A 20573-nucleotide genomic window follows, 5' to 3' on the forward strand; every position below is an offset into this window, starting at 1 on the left:
GCTGGCCCCCTATGCGTTGCAGGATCGCTGATCCTAGGACCCAGGTGACGACGTCATAAAACGCTCCGGTGTTTACGACGGCATCAACACTTAGCCCCAGGATCGGAGAATCCCGTCCAATATCTGTAAAGTATAGTGGGCTGGATTCTCCCAAAATGGGGCTATGTCCCCACACCGGCGTAAAAACACTGGCGTTGTACTCCTGAGTTTCCTGAAAAGAAATAAAAGTCGATTCACTCACCTTCAGGGGGCTGGCAGGGACCCGGAGTAATTCACGCAGCTTTGCTGCAGATACGGGCCCCCAGTTTCGAGTCCGCTCATGTGTACGGCAGTGGCCTCCAGCGGCCCCACTGAGCGCATGCGCGGACCTGGACCACGGAGGCAGCTCCGTAATGTAGGCCCCCCCCAGTCGGCCGTGCGCCCTTATATCAGACCGGCCCGATCTGTGCTCCGGCCGCCCATAAGCTCCGCCGGGGCACAGAACCATGCCGTTGGGAACTCAGCTTACTGGGTGCGGAGGATCGCTGGGTGGGCCTCTGGCAATGCACCCCAGCCGCGTGGAGTAATTCGCGAACACGTGGATTTTCGGGGCCCGGAGAATCGCCGGACTGGCGCCGGGCCCGATTTTGTTGTGAATTTTGATTCTCCGCCCCTGCGCCAAACACAATTTTGGCGCGGGGCTGCGGAGAATCCAGCCCAGTGAGTCTGTTCCACATGGGGAATAGAGATCCTCTTTCGGTGTCTGGGCGATATTCTTGTAGATTTATAAGTTGACTGCATAATTGTTCCCTGATTTGTGGCTTCAGATTCCTAGTTGTACATTAAAACTGCATGTTCCATTATTCTTGAATTAGACAGCACTCTGAGAGTGGAAAACAGTTTGGGAATGAATTTGTGTCAGATGAAGCGAGAAATGGTGTGGGTAATTCTAGCAATATCAGATTAATTTCTCAGCTTCCCCGAAAAGATGAGTTTCTCTAGTCCTTGTGACCAACTTGCTCCCATGGTGGAGTTAGGGTAGACCTTCCAGAATTTTGATCCAATGCTGGAGGAACAGCTAAGATATGTGACTACGTATGAATGACATGTGATTTGGAGCGGCTGTGCCGATGTTTCCATTCCGTTAATGCTCTTCTCCTTCTTGAGGATATGGTTTCTGGGATTATGTGGTGGCAGCAAAGTAACTTTAAGAGTCCCTTTTCCATCAGGTGGTTGGTGTGATGCATGTGCTGTCACAAGGTGTACTTTCACTCACCCTGTGCTAAATTTCTTTGACAGCTGGGTTCACAAGAACTCCTAATATAGAGAGACCTGTTCTCAGCTCCACTTGCTCTTCTGCTGATGGCCTTGTTTCAGGTGGGCAGAGATTCTGCTTCAACCATTATTCCCAGATACTCCAACTTTTGGCTGGGCCATGTCATATCCAAAGTTAAGATGGGAGTAGATTGGAAGGGCTCTTAAGTCCAATTCTCAATTTTTCTTTCGCTATTATTTTTTCTCAAGATGCGGGCAATGCTGGAAAGGCCTCAATTACCGACCCCTATAGTGCAACCATTATTGTCTTGAGAAGGCAATGCACCTTCTCCTGAATTCCTGCAGGCTGCCCCAATGTTGTTAGGTAGGGAATTCTAGGACATTGACGACTGCTGATGAAAGAATTTGTGGTTTTGTCCAAGTCAAAATGGTGAATGGCTTGAAGAGACATTTGGAGGTGATGTTACTGTTGCCATTAGAGACCTAGGTGCTGGGATGTGCTATCAAAGCAACTTTGGTGATTTGTTGCAGTAAATCTTGTAGATCAAAGATAAAGCAGCCACAGTACGCTCTTAATAGGGAGGAATGATATTGAGTGTAGATGAAGCAGGCTGTTTTGACTTGGATGGTGTCAAGTTTCTTGAGTGTTCTGGTTATATCTACCCAGTTGAGTATGAGTATTTCAGCACATTTCTTGTTTGAGCCTTGTACAGAGAGGGGTGGCGCAGTGGTTAGCACTACTACCTCATGGCGCCAAGGATCTGGGTTCGATCCCGGCCCCGGGTTACTGTCTGTGTGGAGTTTACACATTCTCCCCGTGTCTGCGTGGGTCTCACCTCCACAACCCAAAGATGTGCAGAGTAGGTGGATTGGCCACATTAAATTGCCCCTTAGTTGGAAAACAAATGAATTGGGTACTTTAACTTTAAAAAAATAAAGTAAATGGCACAGAGGCTTTGACTCACTCATTTCAGAGTATCCATTTTTTGCTTTGCTCTTGTAGGTGTTGACATGGCTAATCCCTGATTCTGTGATGTTGTTGGTTGGGTCTTGGTGACCAATCATCTGGGATTTGACAGCCTGCACATACCCAACCCACCTCCATTTGCCTGGAAAAAAACTCCCCCCAATGATTCTCGGTGACAGTTTAGAAGATATTGATATCTTCATGGACATAGAGACCACACAAAGATGCAGGTTTACATTTCATCACTGATAAAGGCTGTTTTTATCTTGAACATATGTTGAATGACAAGTAAAAATAGATCCTTTCAGGGTTTGACTATATTTTTTTTAAAGAATTTTTACACAATTGTTTCTGTGTTAATGTCCAAACTCTATGTAGTTACTATCACCAGTCCCTTGATTTTGTTACCAGAAAAAGCTTGAGTGCAATTGCCTAGATGTAAATTAATCTATACAGATTTGGAAGAAGTTTTTTGATTTATGAAAGGTTAGATTTTTATGTGTAACCAGTGCTGTCTCTCAGGATTACCCACTCTCGGGAAAGCTCATAACGATTCAATGACAGTTTGAAACCAAGTAGCATCTGTTTGGCTTGTTTCCATTGACAGTGTCGAGACTGCTATCAATGTTACTGTGGTGGCTTCAGGCCATGTGGACTGAAAGTGTAATTGATTTAAAGTTTTCTGGAATATAGAAATACTTTTGTTTTCTGGGCAGATAAAGAGGTCACTGGTTGGCTCATCGGCATCACATGTGCAGATTTAATCAAGGACCCAGTAAGATGCAACCAGATGCTCTAAGAGTTGCAAGATGTTACTCTAAATAATTATCTTTTGTTAAAGTCACTATCTTCTCTTTCCTCTGCAGGAAAAAAAGGTATTCATATTACATGAGAAGTACAACAGGACCTGTACATTAAAAACTGTCTTCATATACAGTATAATTAATTATCCACTGTTATGGGCAGCACAGTAGCACAGTGGTTAGCACTGCTACTTCACAGCGCCAGGGACACAGGTTTGATTCCCGGCTTGGGCCACTGCATGTGCGGAGTCTGCATGTTCTCCCTGTCTCTGCGTGGATTTCCTCCGTTGCTCGGTTTCCTCCCACAAGTCTTGAAAGACGTGCTTGTTAGGTGAATTGGACATTCTGAACTCTCCCTCAAAGTACCCGAACAGGTACCGGAGTGTGGCGAATAGGGGATTTTTTTCACAGTAACTTCATTGCAGTGTTAATGTAAGCCTACTTGTGACAATAATACAAATTATTATTATTATTAATTGGATCAAAACAACTATGTTGGGAATTTCTTTGGAGGTTCGGTAACTTTAGCAGAGATTGAAATGGAAATCTTTGACAGACCCATTTCAGCCAAGCAGCTGAATATACGCTGAATGATGGAGAAAACTCCATGAGGAAATTCCCAAAGCTTTTTTTTGCTGTATTAATATTATGCAAGTTTTGCATTGGTAGGAAGTCAAATGCAAGTGACTTCCTACCAATGGAGTGTGAGTTGAATGTCTAGGGCCGGAATGGCTTCAGAGTGAATGTGCAGTGAAACTATTTCCTCCACGCGGTACTCTGACATTAGGCTGCATTTACACTTGTGAAACAGCCTTACACTGAACTCCAGCTACAGTGTAAATGCAAGCATGAGGGGGTTCTTTAGAGGGTGCAGTGGAGATTTACCAAAATGGTCTCAGGGATGAGGGATTTTGGCTACAAGGTTAGGTTGGAGAAGCTGGAGTCATTCTCTTTGGAGCAAAGGAAGCTGAGGGCAGATTTGAAGAGGAATGTAAATTTACGGCAGGTTTAGATGTTCTGGTACAAGGGATTGGGGGTCACAGTTTGAAGGTTTTAGGCAAGAGGTACAGTGGGGATGTGAGGAAGAACATTTTTTTACGAATGGTAATGGCTGTAACTGCCTGCCGATGAGGGTGGTGGAAGCAGACAATGATGATTTCCAAAGGATAGCACTTGAGGGAAATAAACTTTGCAGGAATATGAGGATGAAGCAGGGAAATGGGACTGAGTGTACTGCTCTTTAGCGATCCAGCAGGGATTCGATGGGTTGAATGACCTTCTCCCGTGCCATTATGATTTTATGATGTGCACTCTTAACGGCTTTTATCTGGCAGTTAGTGAAAGGATGTCGGGTCATCTAACTGAAAATTCTGAATCTAGGTCTAAGGGACCTGTCGCAAACCACTTTCTGAATAGTAGTCAAGCGGATTGCAAGAAAAGTCATTCATTGAAAATCTCACTCTATGATTCCATTACAACAGGAACTTGCATTTATATGTGCCTTTAATGTAGGAAAACATCCCAAAGCATTTTACAGGAGCGCATTCAGACAGAAAATTGCCACCGAGCCTTATGAAGTGATATTGGGACAGGTGTCAAAAGGCAGGTTTTAAGGAGCATCTTAAAGGAAGAGAGAGAGGTAGCGAGGTGGAGAAGTTAAGGGAGGGAATACTAATGTTTTAGGTATAGCAGCTGAAGGCATGGCCACCAACGATGGAATGATAAAAATTACAGTGCACATAAGGCCAGAATTGAAACAGCCCAGAGATTATACTGCACTGTTGGGCTGGAGGAGGTTACAGAGATGGGGAGGTTGGGCTATGGAGGACATTTAAAGCAAGGATGAGAGTTTTAAAATCGAGTTGTTGCCAGATTGGGATAACATACATCAGCAAACAGCGCGTGATGTGTTAATAGGGCTTGGTGTGAGCTATGATATGGATACAGCGCTTTAGATAAACTCAAGTTTACAAATGGTGCAAAGTGGGAGGCTGACCAAGAAAGCTGCCCCAACCCCCTCCTTGATCCAACCCTGCCTCATCCCCAATCCCCCCTCTCCCCCACTCCCCGCACCGACCCGACACTGTTGAAGATCCAAAGAACAATTCAAGAATAGTTGAAAATCAAGACGTAACAGGGAAGGAAAAACCAATCACAAATGCCAGGGAAAAGGTACTGATGAAACTATTAGAACTAAAGGCTAACATGTCTCCTGGACCTGATGCCTGAGGGCAGCACGGAAGCACAAGTGGAGAGCACTGTGGCTTCACAGCGCCAGGGTCCCAGGTTCGATTCCCCGCTGGGTCACTGTCTGTGTGGAGTCTGCACGTTCTCCCCGTGACTGTGTGGGGTTCCTCCGGAAGCTCCGGTTTTCTCACACAGTCCAAAGACGTGGGGCGGTATTCTCTCATCTCGCGGCAGAGTGTCCACGTCGTCGTAAACGCCGTTGCGTTTTACGACGGCGTGAACGGGCCGCTGCCAGGACTAATTCTGCCCTTACAGGGGGCCAGCAGGGCGCTGGAGTGGTTCGCGCCACTCCAGCTGCCGATCCTGGCGCGAACTGGGTGCCGCGGGATCTGCGCATGTGCGTGTTGGCGCCGGCGCCAGCTCGTGCATGCGCAGTGGCCTCCTTTAATGCGCCCGCCGATCGGTGGGCCCCGATCGCGGGCGAGACCACATCGGAGGCACCCCTGGGGTCGCCCCCCCCCCCCCACAGACCACCACCCGACCTTTCCACGCTGAGTTCCCGCCGGTTAGAGGCGATGTGGATGGCGCCGGCGGGACTCAGCATTTCCACGTCGGCAGCTCGGTCCATCCCGGCCCGAGAATTGGCAGGCCGGCCGCGTAGAGCGGCCCGCGACTGGCGGTGCCCCAAACATGGCGGAGAATCGCGTGCCGGCGTTGGGGCGGCGTGGTCCGGTCACGGTGATTCTCCAACCTGGCCGGGCCCGGGCTGAGAGAATCACGCCCGTGCAGGTTAGGTGGATTGGCCATGCTAAACTGCCCTTAGTGACCAAAAGGTTTAGGAGGGGTTATTGGGTTACGGAGATAGGGTAGAAGTGAGGGCTAAAATGGGTCGGTACAGACGTGATGGGCCAAATGGCCTCCTTCTGCATTATATGTGCTATGATCTTTCATTTTATGGTCTTAAAGGAATAGGCTTCAGAGATGATAGATGCATGATCATGGTCACATGTGTGATTTTCTACAATTCACGATATTCTGAAAGTCACCGCGGATTGGAAAATCGTAAATGTGGTCCTTCTATTCAAGAAAGGAGGGAGACCGGAAAGAGGAAACATATAGGCTAGTTGACCAACAAATGTCATAGGCAAAATGCTACAATCCATTTTTAAGGAGGTGACAGGACATTTAGAAAATCATTAAAAAATCAGGCAGAGTTAACATGGTTTTGTAAAAGGGAAATCATTCTCAATTAATTTATTAGAATTTTTTGAGGAAGCAACAAAGAAGATGGTTAAAGGGGAACCTGTAGATGTGGTGAACTTGGACTTCTCAGAACAGCTGCAGGACATTCTAAAGGGGGAGGGTGAACAGCCAGCTGTCATGGTGCATATAGGCACCAACGATATAGATAGAAAACAAGATGAGGTCCTACATGCTGATCTTAGGGAGTTAGGAGCTGAACTAAAAAGTAAGACCTCAACGGTAGTAATCTTGGGATTGCTACCAGTGCCACATGCTAGTCAGAGTAGGAATGAGAGGATAGACAGGATGAATGCGTGGCTTGAGAGATGGTGCAGGAGGGAGGGATTCAGATTTTTGGGACATTGAAACCGGTTCTGGGAGAGGTGGGACCATTACACCTGGGCAGGACTGGAACCCCAGGGGGATTGTTGGGGAGGGTTTAAACTAATGTGACAGCGGGATGGGAACCAATGCAGGAAGTTGGAGGGTAGTAAATAGGGGATAGAAACAAAAGCCATTAAGGAGAAAATTGGAAGGCCGAGAACTGCATCTATTTCAATGCAAGAGGCCTAACGGACAAGACAGATGAACTGAGGGCATCGATAGGTACATGGGACTGGGATATTATAGCTATTACTGAAACATGGCTAAAAGAAGGGAGGACTGGCAGCTCAATGTTCTGGGGTACAGATGCTATAGGAAAGATAGATCAGGAGATAGGAGCGGAGGGGGAGTTGCGTTTTTGATTGGGGACAGTATCACGGCAGTACAGAGAGAGGATATATCCGCAGGTTCGCCTGCTGAGTATATGGGTAGAACTGAAAAATAAGAAGGGTGAGATCACTTTTATAGGACTGTACTATAGGCCCCCAAATAGTCAGCGAGAAATCGAGAAGCAAATATGTAAGGAGATTACAGATAATTGCTGGAAAAATAGGGTGATAATAATAGGGGACATTTCCACTGGGATCAATTCTGGGGTCCTTGTTGTTCGTGGTGTATATAAATGATTTGGAAGAAAATGTAGCTGGTCTGATTAATAAGTTCGCAGACGACGCAAAAATTGGTGGAGTTTCGGATAATGAAGAGAATTGTCAGCGGATACAGCAGGATATAAACTGGTTGGAGTCTTGGGCAGAGAAATGGCAGATGGAGTTTAATCTGGACAAAGATGATTGATGCAGGTAGGGAAGAGGGGTCAATTACTAGGGGACATAGGTTTAAGGTGCGAGGGGCAAGGTTTAGAGGAGATGTACGAGGTAAGTTTTTTACACAGAGGGTAGTGGGTGCCTGGAACTCGCTGCCGGAGGAGGTGGTGGAAGCAGGGATGATAGTGACATTTAAGGGTCATCTTGACAAATACATGAATAGGATGGGAATAGAGGGATACGGACGGCGGAAGTGTAGAAGATTTTAGTTTAGATGGGCAGCATGGTCGGTGCAGGCTTGGAGGGCCGAAGGGCCTGTTCCTGTGCTGTACTTTTCTTTGTTCTTTGTTTTATGTTTAGTGTGCAGTAATGCACTTTGGAAGGTCCAATGTATGTAGGAATTACACAATAAATGGTAGAACTCTTGCGAGTACTGACAGGCAGAGAGAACTGGGCGTGCATGTCCACCGATCACTGAAATTGGGAACACATGGGGATAAGGTGGTCAAGAAGGCATACGGCATGCTGGCCTTCATCGGTGGGGGCATTGAATATAAAAATTGGCAAGTCATGTTGCAGCTGTACAGGACCTTAGTTAGGCCGCATTTGGAATATTGTGTACAATTCTAGTCACCACACTACCAGAAGTATGTGGATGCTTTGGAGAGGGTACTAGGATGTTGCCTGGTATGGAGGACATTAGAAATGAGGAGAGATTAGATAAACTCGGTCTGTTCTCGCTGGAACAATGGAGGTTGAGAGGCGACCTGATAGAGGTCTACAAGATTATGAGTGGCATGGACATAGTGGATAGTCATATGCTCTTTCCTGGGGTAGGAGAGTCAAGTACGAGGGGACATAGGTTTAAAGTAGGTGGGGAAAAGTTTAGACAGATGTGTGAGGCAAGTTTTTTTTACACAGAGGGCGGTAAATATATGGAGTATGCTGCCTGGGGAGGTGGTGGGAGCAGGTATGATAGTGGCATTTAAGGGACAGCTAGACAATATATGAATAGGATGGGAATGGAAGGATACGGACTCCGCCAGTGCATACGGTTTTAGTTTAGGCAGGTATTATGGTCGGCACAGGCTTGGAGGGCCGAAGGGCCTGTTCCTGTGCTGTCTTGTTCTTTGTTCTTTGTAAGGCTGGTAGAAGTAGGGAACCCTGAATGACTTGGGATATTGAGGCCATGGTCAAAAAGGAGACATATGACATGCATAGGCAGCTGGGATCAAGTGGATCGCTTGAAGAGTACAGGACTTTTCAGAGTAGAGTTAAGAGAGAAATCAGGAGGGAAAAAAGGGGACATGAGCTTATCTTGGCAGATAAGGCAAAGGAAAATCCAAAGACCTTTTACAAATACATAAAGGGCAAAAGAGTTTCTAAGGAGAGGGTCGGGCCACTTAAGGATAAACAAGGTCATCTATGTGCGAATCCACAAGGGATGGGAGAGGTCTTAAATGAATATTTCTCATCGGTATTGACTGTTGAGAAAGGCACGAATGTTAGGGAAATTGGGGAAATAAAAAGTGATGTCTTGAGAAATGTACATATTTAGAGAAGGAGGTTGTGGTAATACCAGGTATTGCGGTACCAGAGAGAGGAATAACCATTGGCTAGACCGCGGGTCTACCATTGGGCAATGTACATAGCCCCGCCCTGAGAGGCGGGGTGTAAGAACCTGTGCCGTCCCCAGCAGCCTTCACTTCTGTAACTTCGCTGCTGGGTACAGTTCTCTCTGATTAAAGCTGAATCGATATGACTCCACGTGGACTCAAGCGTATTGATTGTGCATCAGAGGTGCTGGAGGTATTAAAGCGCATCAAGATAGATAAATCCCCGGGACCTGATGAAATGTATCCCAGGGCATTGTGGCAGGCTAGGGAGGAAATTACCAGCCCCCTAGCTGAGATGTTTGAATCATCGACAGCCACAGGAGAGGTGCCTGAAGATCAGAGGGTAGCAAATGTTGTGTCCTTGTTTAAGAAGGGCTGGAGGGATAAACCTGGGAACTACAGACCGGTGAGCCTTACGTCTGTAGTGGGTAAGTTGCTCGAAGGTATTCTGAGGGACAGGCATTTAGACAGGCAAGGGCTAGTTAAAGAAAGTCAGCATGGCTTTGTAAGGGGAAAGTCATGAATCACAAATTTGATTGAGTTTTTTGAAGGGGTAACCAAGAAGGTAGATGAGGGCAGTGCAGTCGACGTTGTCTACATGAACTTTAGAAAGGCCTTTGACAAGGTACCGCATGGTAGGTTGTTGCAAAAGGTTAAAGCTCATGGAATCCAGGGTGAGGTAGCCAATTGGATACAAAATTGGCCTGGTGATCAAAGCCAAAGGGTGGTTGTGGAGGGTTGTTTTTCAAACTGGAGGCCTGTTACCAGCGGTGTGCCTCAGGGATTGGTGCAGGGTCCACTGTTATTTGTTATATATATTAATGATTTGGATGCGAATGTAGGAGGCATGGTTAGTAAATTTGCAGATGACACACGATTTGTGGCATAGTGGATAGTGAAGAAGGTTATATAAGATTGTAACAGGATCTTGACCAATTGGGCCAGTGGGCTGGGAATGGCACATGGAGTTTAATTTGGAAAAATGTGAGGTGATGCATTTTGGTAGATCAAATCAGGGCAGGACCTACTCAGTTAATGGTAGGGAGTTGGGGAGAGTTAGAGAACAAAGAGATCTAGGAGTACAGGTTCATAGCTCCTTGAAGGTGGAGTTGCAATGGACAGGGTTAAGAAAACATTCAGCATGCAAGGTTTTATTGGTCAGAATATTGAATTGAAGAGTTGGGACATCTTGTTGAAATTGTACAAGACATTGGTAAGACCACACATGGAATACTGTGCTCAGTTCTGGTCACCCTACTATAGGAAGAATATTGTTAAACTAGAAAGAGTGCAGAAGAAATTTACGAGGATGCTATCAGGACTTGATGGTCTGAGTTCTAAGGAGAGGCTGACTAGGCTGGGACTTTTTTTCCCTGGAGTGTAGGAGGCTTAGGGGTGATCTTATAGAGGCCTATAAAATAATGAGGAGCATCGATAAGGTAGATAGTCAACATCTTTCCCAAAGGTAGAGGTGTCTAGAACTAGAGGGCATAGGTTTAAGGTGAGAGGGGAGAGATATAAAAGAGACCAGAGGGGAAATTTCTTCACACCGAGGGTGGTGAGCATCTGGAACGGGCTGCCAGAGGCAATGGTAGAAGCGGGTATGATTTTGTCTTTTAAAAAGCAGCTAGTCACTTTCAGGGGCAGGGTGGGTATAGAGGGATGTGGGCCAAACGCGGGCAAGTGGGACTAGCTTAGTGATAGGAACTGGACGGTATGGACAAACTGGGCCGAAGGGCCTGTTTCCAAGCTGTAAACATCTATGACTCGATGACTCTACTCTAAAAAGCAATTGATAAAATGTCACATTAAATTTTACCACACAAAATAAGGTCTCATGGTCTGGGGAGTAACATTTTAGCATAGATCGAGGATTGATTAGCTAACAGGAATCAGAGAGCAGGAATAAAAGGATAATTTTTTGGGTGGCAAGCTGTAACTAATGCAATGCCATTGAGATCATCACTGTCACCTCAAGAATAAGAATGAAAGGATGTTCTTATTGAAACATATATGATTGTGAGGGGACTTGATGGGGTGAAGAGAGTGCAGGAAATTGCTTCTGTCGTGTGACAAAAACCTTTGTAATTCTATTAGATTGTATCAACTTTCCTTCAAAAGCATCTTCCAAACCCATGACAAAAACGTAAAGGTGGATTCTCCGATTGCCGACACCAAAATCGCAATCGGCGATTGGCCGGAGAATCTGTTCTGACGGCGAAATTGGAGGGGGCGGCATTGTTTTTTGGATGCTCTGCCCCCTCAAAAACGGCATCATCGTTGAGTACGCCGCACACCGTTGGGATGGCCTCAGGACGTCACTTGACTGCTCTCTCCCGATGCTCGAACATCGCCAGAGTCGGGAGGGGGGGGGAGCCGTTCCGCTGGCCGGGGGGCTTCGGTGGGGACAGGGGGGACTGGTGGGGGTGTCCCGAGGGTGGCGAGGGGGGGGGGTTACAGGGGTGCACCATCTGGCAGGCCGGTTCGCGCGCGGCCAGCGCCATGTTGTACGGTGCGACCGCGCATGCGCGGCCAGGTACACGGCAATTCTCCGTCCGTATCTGCAGGTAAAGCCGGGCGTGGCATGGCTGCTTGCCCCCCACTGGGCGGAGCATTGGTGCGGAGGCAGCGTCGACTTTTTGGTCGTAAGACTGGGCACATGCTTCGGACATAGCCTCAAAATCGGGGAATCCAGCTCTTAGTCCCATATCGCAGAATTCCACCCATTATCATTGGGACAGAGGGAACAGGAAATTGCTTCTGTCGTGTGACAAAAACCTTTCTAATTCTATTAGATTGTATCAACTTTCCTTCAAAAGCATCTTCCAAACCCGTGACTTCTACCATCTAAAAGGACAAGGGCAGCAGATGGATTGGAACATCCCCACCTACAAATTACCCTCCAGGCCATTCACCATCCTAACTTGGAATTATATTGCCGTTCCTTCACTGTCACTGGGTCAAAATCCTGGAACTCTCTCCATAATACAAGTTTGCTGACGATACGACCATAGTGGGCCAGATCTCGAATAACGACGAGTCAGAATACAGGCGGGAGATAGAGAACCTAGTGGAGTGGTGTAGCGATAACAATCTCTCCCTCAATGCCAGCAAAACTAAAGAGCTGGTCATTGACTTCAGGAAGCAAAGTACTGTATCAGCATCAACGGTGCCAAAGTGGAGATGATTAGCATTTCAAATTCCTAGGGGTGCACATATCCAAAAATCTGTCCTGGTCCACCCATGCCGACGCTACCACCAAGAAAGCACAACAGCGCCTATACTTCCTCAGGTAACTAAGGAAATTCGGCATGTCCACATTAACCCTTACCGACTTTTACAGATGCACCATAGAAAGCATCCTATCGGGCTGCATCACAGCCTGGTATGGCAACTGCTCGGCCCAGGAACGCAAGAAACTTCAGAGAGTCGTGAACACCACCCAGTCCATCACACGAACCTGCCTCCCATCCATTGACTCCATCTACACCTCCCGCTGCCTGGGGAAAGCGGGCAGCATAATCAAAGATCCCTCCCACCCGGCTTACTCACTCTTCCAACTTCTTCCATCGGGCAGGAGATACAGAAGTCTGAGAACACGCACGAACAGACTCAAAAACAGCTTCTTCCCCACTGTCACCAGACTCCTAAATGACCCTCTTATGGACTGACCTCATTAACACTACACCCTGTATGCTTCATCCGATGCCAGTGCTTATGTAGTTACATTGTATATGTTGTGTTGCCCTATTATGTATTTTCTTTTATTTCCTTTTCATGTATTTAATGATCTGTTGAGCTGCTCGCAGAAAAATACTTTTCACTGTACCTTGGTACACATGACAATAAACAAATCCAATCCAATCCAATCTATAATAGCACTGTGAGTGTACCTGCAACACATGGACTGTGGTGGTTCAGGAATGTGGCTCACTGCTACCTTTGCAAGGGCAATTATGGATGGGGAATAAAATGTTGGCCTCATCAGCAATGCACACACCTGCTGATAATAATTTAAAAAACAGAAACCACATCAAAGATCCAGGACGTCATTCTCCGACCCCCCGCCGGGTCGGAGAATGGCCGTTGGCCGCCGTGAATCCCGCCCCCGCCGAAGTCTCCGCTCCCGGAGATTGGGGCGGGACCCCCCGCTCAATTCTTCGGCCCAGATGGGCCAAAGTCCCGCCCAGAAATTGCCTGTTCCGCCGGCGTAAATCAAAGCTGGTATTTACCGGCGGGACCAGGCGGCGTGGGCGGGCTCCGGGGTCCTGGGGGGGGCGCGGGGCGATCTGACCCCAGGGAGTGCCCCCACGGTGGCCTGGCCCGCGATCGGGACCCACCGATCCGCGGGCGGGCCTGTGCTGTGGGGGCACTCTTTCCCTTCCGCCTCCGCCACGGCCTCCACCATGGCGGAGGCGGAAGAGACTCTCCCCACTGCGCATGCGCGGGAAACTGTCGGCAGCCGCTGACGCTCCCGCGCATGCGCCGCATTTCCGCGCCAGCTGGCGGGGCACCAAACGCCATTTCCGCCAGCTGGCGGGGCAACAAACGCCATTTCCGCCAGCTGGCGGGGCGGAAATCCCTCCGGCGCCGGCCTAGCCCCTCAATGTTGGGGCTTGGCCCCCAAAGATGCGGAGCATTCCGCACCTTTGGGCCGGCGCGATGCCCGTCTGATTGGCGCCGTTTTTGGCGCCAGACAGCGGACATCGCGCCGTTGGGGGAGAATTTCGCCCCCCGATCTCTAGCTGCAACATTTTGAAACTGTCGTTCATTCTCAGCTGAATGGAACACCAACTGTGCTGAAATCCATTAACACTGAAACTCAGCCAAGCTTTCAGAATTTCCACAGCTATCTAAACAACAAAGTACTGTCTGAAAAGGTCTGAACAGAAGTGCTCATTTCAGTTTGAAAGCACAGAGCCCATCAATCAATGGATGGGAACAGGCAGTTAGACTGTTTTCAATTATCAAAAGCAGTTTTTTAAAAATCACCCAGAGCTATTTAAATCCAGTAGAAAAGATGGTAACACAGGCCGGAAGGCCATTTTGTACCATTTTTCACTGCATTATGGTGCTTTCTCCATTGGAAAAGTACCACATTGAATGAACAAATACACAAGAGCTGGTTCAATGGTGTTGGACATCATATAAATTCAAGTACATCTTTGAAGTTGTTCCCCAAGTTTGAACATCTTGGGTGTGATTTAATGGCCACGTCATACCCAGCTTCATGACACGATAAGACTGTTGAATCTCGCAGATTTACGACGCTCAATATTTAACAAGATATTGCAAGACGTCGTGATCTGGATCTCGCCCTCGCTGGGAACTAACGTCCTCGCCTGGGAGACCTTGCCAGGGGGCCGTTTAGTGGTCCACACAAACGTGGACCAGGTGTAACAGCACCTGGAGGGCTCTCCTAGGAAATTAGAGTCCCCCGGGTGGTTGGGCTCTGGGCAGGGTGGTACCCTGGCACTGCCACCCAGGCACCCTGGCACTGCCGAGGTGCTCAGATGCCAGGTTGCCCATTCCAGGGATTGGACCTGGTAGTGCCTTGCCCTTAAGGGGGGGCTCGAGGACCCCCAAAGAGGTAAGTTGGGTGCAGTAGGGGTGTCCGGAGGCCGTGGTGGGGTGACTGAGGAAGGTCAAAAGAGGGCGTGGCATTTAAAAATGGCTCCCAACCCACGGGTCATCTTGCTGCACTGGCGTCAGTGCAGGAAATAATGTAAGTGTGACTTTGTGGGGCGTTCCTCGCCGATGCCAAAAGAAACGGCAAAGTGCCGTTAAATAGTGCAATGTTTCTTGGTGCTGCAGGCATTGAAAAACAACCGGCTAAACGTGCCCAAAACAGGACTCTGTTTCTGTCCCGTTATATCATACCCCTTATCAATTAAATAGTAGAGGTGACAGTGTTAGAAGAGTCTTTTTTAAAGAGGCAAGGAGAGATCAATTTGCAGCACTTCACAATACACTATTGGGAGGAGGTCTGAGTAAGCAAAATAGATCTCTTTGTACTCCGGAGGTAATATAGGTAAACTGAAATTACTCTTTCTGTAGGTGTTGATGATAGTTGTACAACCTTGGAGCATGATAATTAACTGCAGTGAAAATAAAGATGAGAATTAGCTGCAGTTAATTATTGTTTAACAGTATATAAATGAGTTATGTTCCAGAAATTGTTTCGATTAATAGGTGGAGTCAGAATGTAAACCTTCGGATATACTTTTACATGCTGTGGACGCGATTCTTTTAAAGCTGCAAACAATTGCAGATATTTTTTCAGACAGTCGTGCGATAGGATGAGTGTTGACCTGGGGAAACTCTTGGTTTAAAAAAAGTGTGGAAATATTCTGGGTCACTGGATGATTTACCAATGTTGATCCTATGCACATCTCAGGCTCTTCTTCTTCTTTCATGTGGTTTCCCTTCAGAAATAACAGAGTCGTCTGCAGCCAAGCTCTCCTCCATACATGATCTTCCCACTCAGCTACATGAACTCTACCAGAAAGGCTTCGTACTGGCTGGTTTTCACCCCTTCATACAGTCCATTGACGTTTGGAAGAAAACTCCAGAAGAGAAAATGTTCAGGGCCATTCTGATCAAACCAGCAGCGAGGTAAAGCAGGCAAAATAAATATGGTCACTAATAGACTATTTTTGTGTTAAACATTGCTTTCTTTGTAGGTAAAGGATCACTTTACACCTTACAAATGTTTAATTAGTTTTGTCTGGTATTTGCCCTGGTGTCATGTGATGCAGTGATATTGGGCGGGATTCTCCAATAATGGGGCTATGTCCCCACACCGGCGCGAAAAGCGGTGTCAACCACTCTGGCGTCAACGGTCCCCGATAATGAGGAATGCTCCCGTTCCTAGTGGGCTAGGTCGGCGCCGGAGTGGTCCCCGCAGCTCCACCCGGCGCAGAACGGCCGGCGCGAGTTTGCGCATGCGCGCTACGGCCGGCGTATTCCCGCGCATGCGCGCTACAGCTGACATGGTTCCACGCATGCGCGGGGGTTCCCTTCTCCGCGCCGGCCCCCGGGCAATATGGCGAAGCCCTACAGGGGCCCGGCGCGGAGGAACATAGGCCCCCATGGAACCAGCCCGCCTGCCGATCAGTATGCCCCGATTGTGGGCCAGGCCACCGTGGGGGCCCTGCGGGGTCAGATCTCCCCGCCCCCCCTCCAGGACGGCCCCCTCAGAGACACCTTCCAGGTCCCGCCGTGTGGGACCTGAGTAACCCACGCCGGCGGGACTCGGCCAAACTCGGCGGCCACTCGGCCCGTCAGGGCGCGGAGAATCGCGGGGGGGGGGGGCGTTCTCAACGGCCCTGACCGGCACGGCGGGCATCCCGCGGGCGCCTGAGAATCGGCGGGGGATAATCGGGAAGCTGCCGTTGGGGCGGCTCGCGTTCCACCGGGTATTCTCCGACCCAACGCGGGGTCGGAGAATCCCGGCCATAGTGTCCCTACCTATGAGGCAGATGATCCGGGTTCAACTCCCACTCTGGGACTTCGATATTAGAAAGAATAGCAACAAATGGCTGACAGTGGATTTAAAACAGTTCTTCCTTCTTAGAGTGTGATATTTAGTACAGAGTGGCAGCACAGTAGCACAGTGGTTAGCACTGTTGCTTCACAGCGCCAGGGTCCTAGGTTCAATTCCCGCTTGGGTCACTGTCTGTGCGGAGTTGGATGTTCTCCCCGTGTCTGCGTGGGTTTCCTCCGGGTGCTCCAGTTTCCTCCCACAGGTCCGAAAGATGTGCAGGTTAGGTGAATTGGACATTCTGAATTCTCCATCTGTGTACCCGAACAGGCTCCGGAATGTGGCTTCTAGGGAATTTTCTCAGTAACTTCATTGCAGTGTTAATGTTAGCCTACTTGTGACAATAATAAAGATTTTTATTATTTATGACACAGCCAGAACATTAACTGAATTAGTCCCTATAACGCTATGTTGGGCATCTAATAGCCATCAAATTATAAAATAAGATCATAAACAGCCACTTTCAATGTTGCAGTTCTCCCCAAAATATTAACTTCTACCTTCTATGAAAGTAACATATCTGGTCTAGAAATAGAAAATGCTGGAGAAGTACCATGAACAGGATTTTTCCCACGGGCTTCAGAACCATTCTGGCCTGGTCAAGTGAAGGACAGAAGCCGCACTGTGCGGCCAACAGTCACCTGGCTGTGATTTTGGCGACAGGCTTGCCGTCGAATTAAGGTTGACAGACAGATTCCTGAAGCTGGAGGACCAATCGGAGGTCTCCAGCAGGGAAGAAAAAGCAGTATATATTATCAGGTAAGTAAGAGAGAGTGCTACCATTTTGAACTACTCTCTCTTCAGCTTTTTAAAGTTTTAAATTAAAAAATGTCCTTAGCAGCCAGGCCGCCGTTGTAGTGGGCTCCTCTCCACAGTGTGACCTGAAACTGCAGCTGACGCAGGCAGGCCCGGGGGGTGGGGGGCCTCAACACATGACTCTGAGGTATGTCACCGGAAGGCTGTCACTAGCCAGCTGCCCTGCTCTCTGAAGTCTCTGGTGACCTGGAGGTCGAGTAGAAAATTCTAGTCAGTATCTGCCAATAGGCCTTAAAAGGTATTTAACACAAAGTCACTTGGATACCCCTTGCTTGTGAATGGGTAGCCTTGCTGCCACCACCATTTCTCCCCCTCACCACATCCCACCCGATCCCCACCATTCCTAGTTCTGGGAAAATGGCACAATGTGGGATGCAACCAGCAAGCTGGCCAGCCTCAGAAATTTACAGGCCCATCTGCCTCCATGTCCACCCCATCAGAGCCTAAAAATCCAAGCGCACATGTCTATCACTATCTGTAAAGAAGATAGACAGGCAACTGATTTATGCATTAACGTTTCATCTGAACTTACAAAGGGCCCACATTATATTAAATTGCCTTCTCTATTTACTGTCAGGCCTGCAATGTATTCACAGCATTTGTAGCTTTTTAAAAATATATATTTTTATTAGGCTTTTTGCAATTTTTATAATAATAACAATAACAGTGACATAAACATGGCACATGCATTTGTAGCTTTTAAAAAATGAACAAATCTGTACATTGTTAACATTTTAGTCAATGCAAATGGTAACATTTGAAATTTGCTGCTTGGAAAGACATATATGCTTTAAGATTTTGCACTATTCCTTCAGAAATAAAATATCAAGTTGCATTAATCTTTGTTAAAAAAATTACTGTATATCCTGCCAATGCAAGATGGCCGTCGATATCGGCTGCGCATACACAGGTTCATTCATGCACAGAGATCCAATTATGTTACGCCTGTGGGGCTGGCGGGACAATGTAACAGGGATCCAGGATCAGGGAAATAATAGTTTGGCATCGGTAGTGGAATCGTGGCCTGGAAGGACATGGGAGTTGGTTAGCTATTGTCCTCAGGCAGTTAGGCCTTTCCACCATAAGACAGTAATAGTCTTCTCAGGAATGGAGGGCTACAAACACAAGTGAAAAGGAAAAAAGAATTGCATGTACAAGCTCAGATGGGATTCCCCACATAGACACAAAGCCCACCACTCCCTTTGCCTGGGAAAGATCCCCAGACGTCTAGACAGTACATTGGACATGGAAAGCCCAGAGAAAGGCTGTGATATTAATGTAGCTGCTGGACAGCAGAGGGCGGTGGGGAACTCAAAGACGGTCAAAGAAATCCATAGTTCCTGGTTTCCTGACCAGAACCCCGTACCATGCTGCTAAATCTTGGCCAGAATAAAACACCAGAAATGCACAGGCACGGCATTGGTAACAAACACAACTTTGCAAAATACTATAAAGCCAAATAACTGCGGATACTGAAAATCTGAAATGAAAACAGAAAATTCTGGATATACTCAGCAGGTCTGACTCCGAGGAAGAGTCACAGGGACTTGAAACATTGGGGAGGGGGGATTCTTTGCTGGTTTTTGCCACGTGCAAAAATTTCAACGCCGAGAGAAAATCCCAGAAGACCGATTGAACAAGAATCTCGGCGGTGAGATATCACTTCCTGATTTTCCCTGACCCTTTCTGGTGACATGGGTGGGAAACTCATTTAAATGTATTTTAATAAATTTGCATGGACTTGAAGAACTTCCGTGCCATTTGTTCCTGCCACATAAAGAATACACCCTCATTGGCATGATGTCGGGTTGGCGAGGTTTACAACAGATATTTAAAAACTTGAAGTAGTCAAGGGAAACTCGTCGGGCGCCCAGAGGTAAGTCTAGCCCCTGGGGGGGAGAGGGACATGCTCGGGCAGTGCCCTGACACTGCCCCTGGCACTGCTTCCTTGGCACACTGGCACTACTATCTGGCAGTACCAACCCAGCACTGCCACCCTAGCATGCCAACCTGGCTAGGAGTGGCAGGAGCGGCCCCGATGGGGAGCTCCATTGGGGGAGGTTCCTCTTATGTGTGGGGGACTGGAGGATAATTTCCCTTATCCATGGGGTGGAGGGAGTTGTCCAGTGTTTGTGGGGAAGGGGGTTCCCTGTATCCACGGGGAGAGGGGTTAGTATTCATTTTGCGTTGATAAGGGTGTACTTTCGAGATGTCACCCCTTTCTCTGTGGAGTTGGCATTGTCTGCTCTATCAGGCCCGCCAGCATAACGGCGAAAACCACACCCCAGACTTTCTATGCACTGGGTGCCAGAGACTCTGGAGTGTAAACTTGGCTGTGCAGCTGGAGAGAAACATGCTGGTTTTCTCATCCCAGCCAGCACTCCGTGCACTGAGTGCAAAATTCCTCCCGTTAACTCTTTTACTCTCTACACAGATGCTGCCAGATCTGCTGAGTTTATCCAGCATTTTCTGTTTCTATAAGCTCCAAGCTCAGTTTGTGACTTTCTTTTTATTTGCTGAGTGTCTGGACTTGAAAACAACAGGGATAGGGGCTTTTCACAGTAACTTCATTGAAGCCTACTTGTGACATGTAGCACCGTCAATATGACGCGAGGCAGGTTGAGGTAATGTCAATTGAAGGCTTTATTAAGCAGAACTTTATCCCCAGCAGCGTGGTTACAGAATGCAACTGCTGAGGGAAATGGAGGGAAAAACTGGGTTCTTATACCGGCATTTCTGGGTGGAGTCCAGTAGGTGGCAGATCCTATCAGGACCTGGCATCCCTCCACCAATAGCCTGTCGACACGTGGTGTACCGTATTACCCCTAATACATACCACCACATTCACCCCTTGTTGAAAAAAAAACCCCGGTGGGATGGTGGTTCGCATGGTGGTAGGGGTTTACAGAGTCGGTACTGTGCCGTAACTTGGAACAAAACACAAAATTATCGCTTCAACTGGGCCAACGGACCAAACAGGGTCGGCATGATGTCATA

At 47.9% G+C, this 20573-nt stretch overlaps 1 protein-coding gene across 1 annotated transcript in view; it reads left to right on the plus strand.

Annotated features, from left to right (window-relative positions):
* LOC140424998 (raftlin-like) overlaps positions 1 to 20573 on the plus strand; it is a 237064-nt gene that overhangs the window by 48642 nt on the left and 167849 nt on the right. Inside the window, 1 exon segment of the mRNA XM_072508756.1 lies at positions 15649 to 15832. Within this exon segment, the coding sequence (XP_072364857.1) occupies positions 15649 to 15832 (184 nt within the window).

The sequence above is a fragment of the Scyliorhinus torazame genome, chromosome 6, assembly GCF_047496885.1.
Source record: "Scyliorhinus torazame isolate Kashiwa2021f chromosome 6, sScyTor2.1, whole genome shotgun sequence".
Lineage (NCBI taxonomy): Eukaryota > Metazoa > Chordata > Chondrichthyes > Carcharhiniformes > Scyliorhinidae > Scyliorhinus > Scyliorhinus torazame.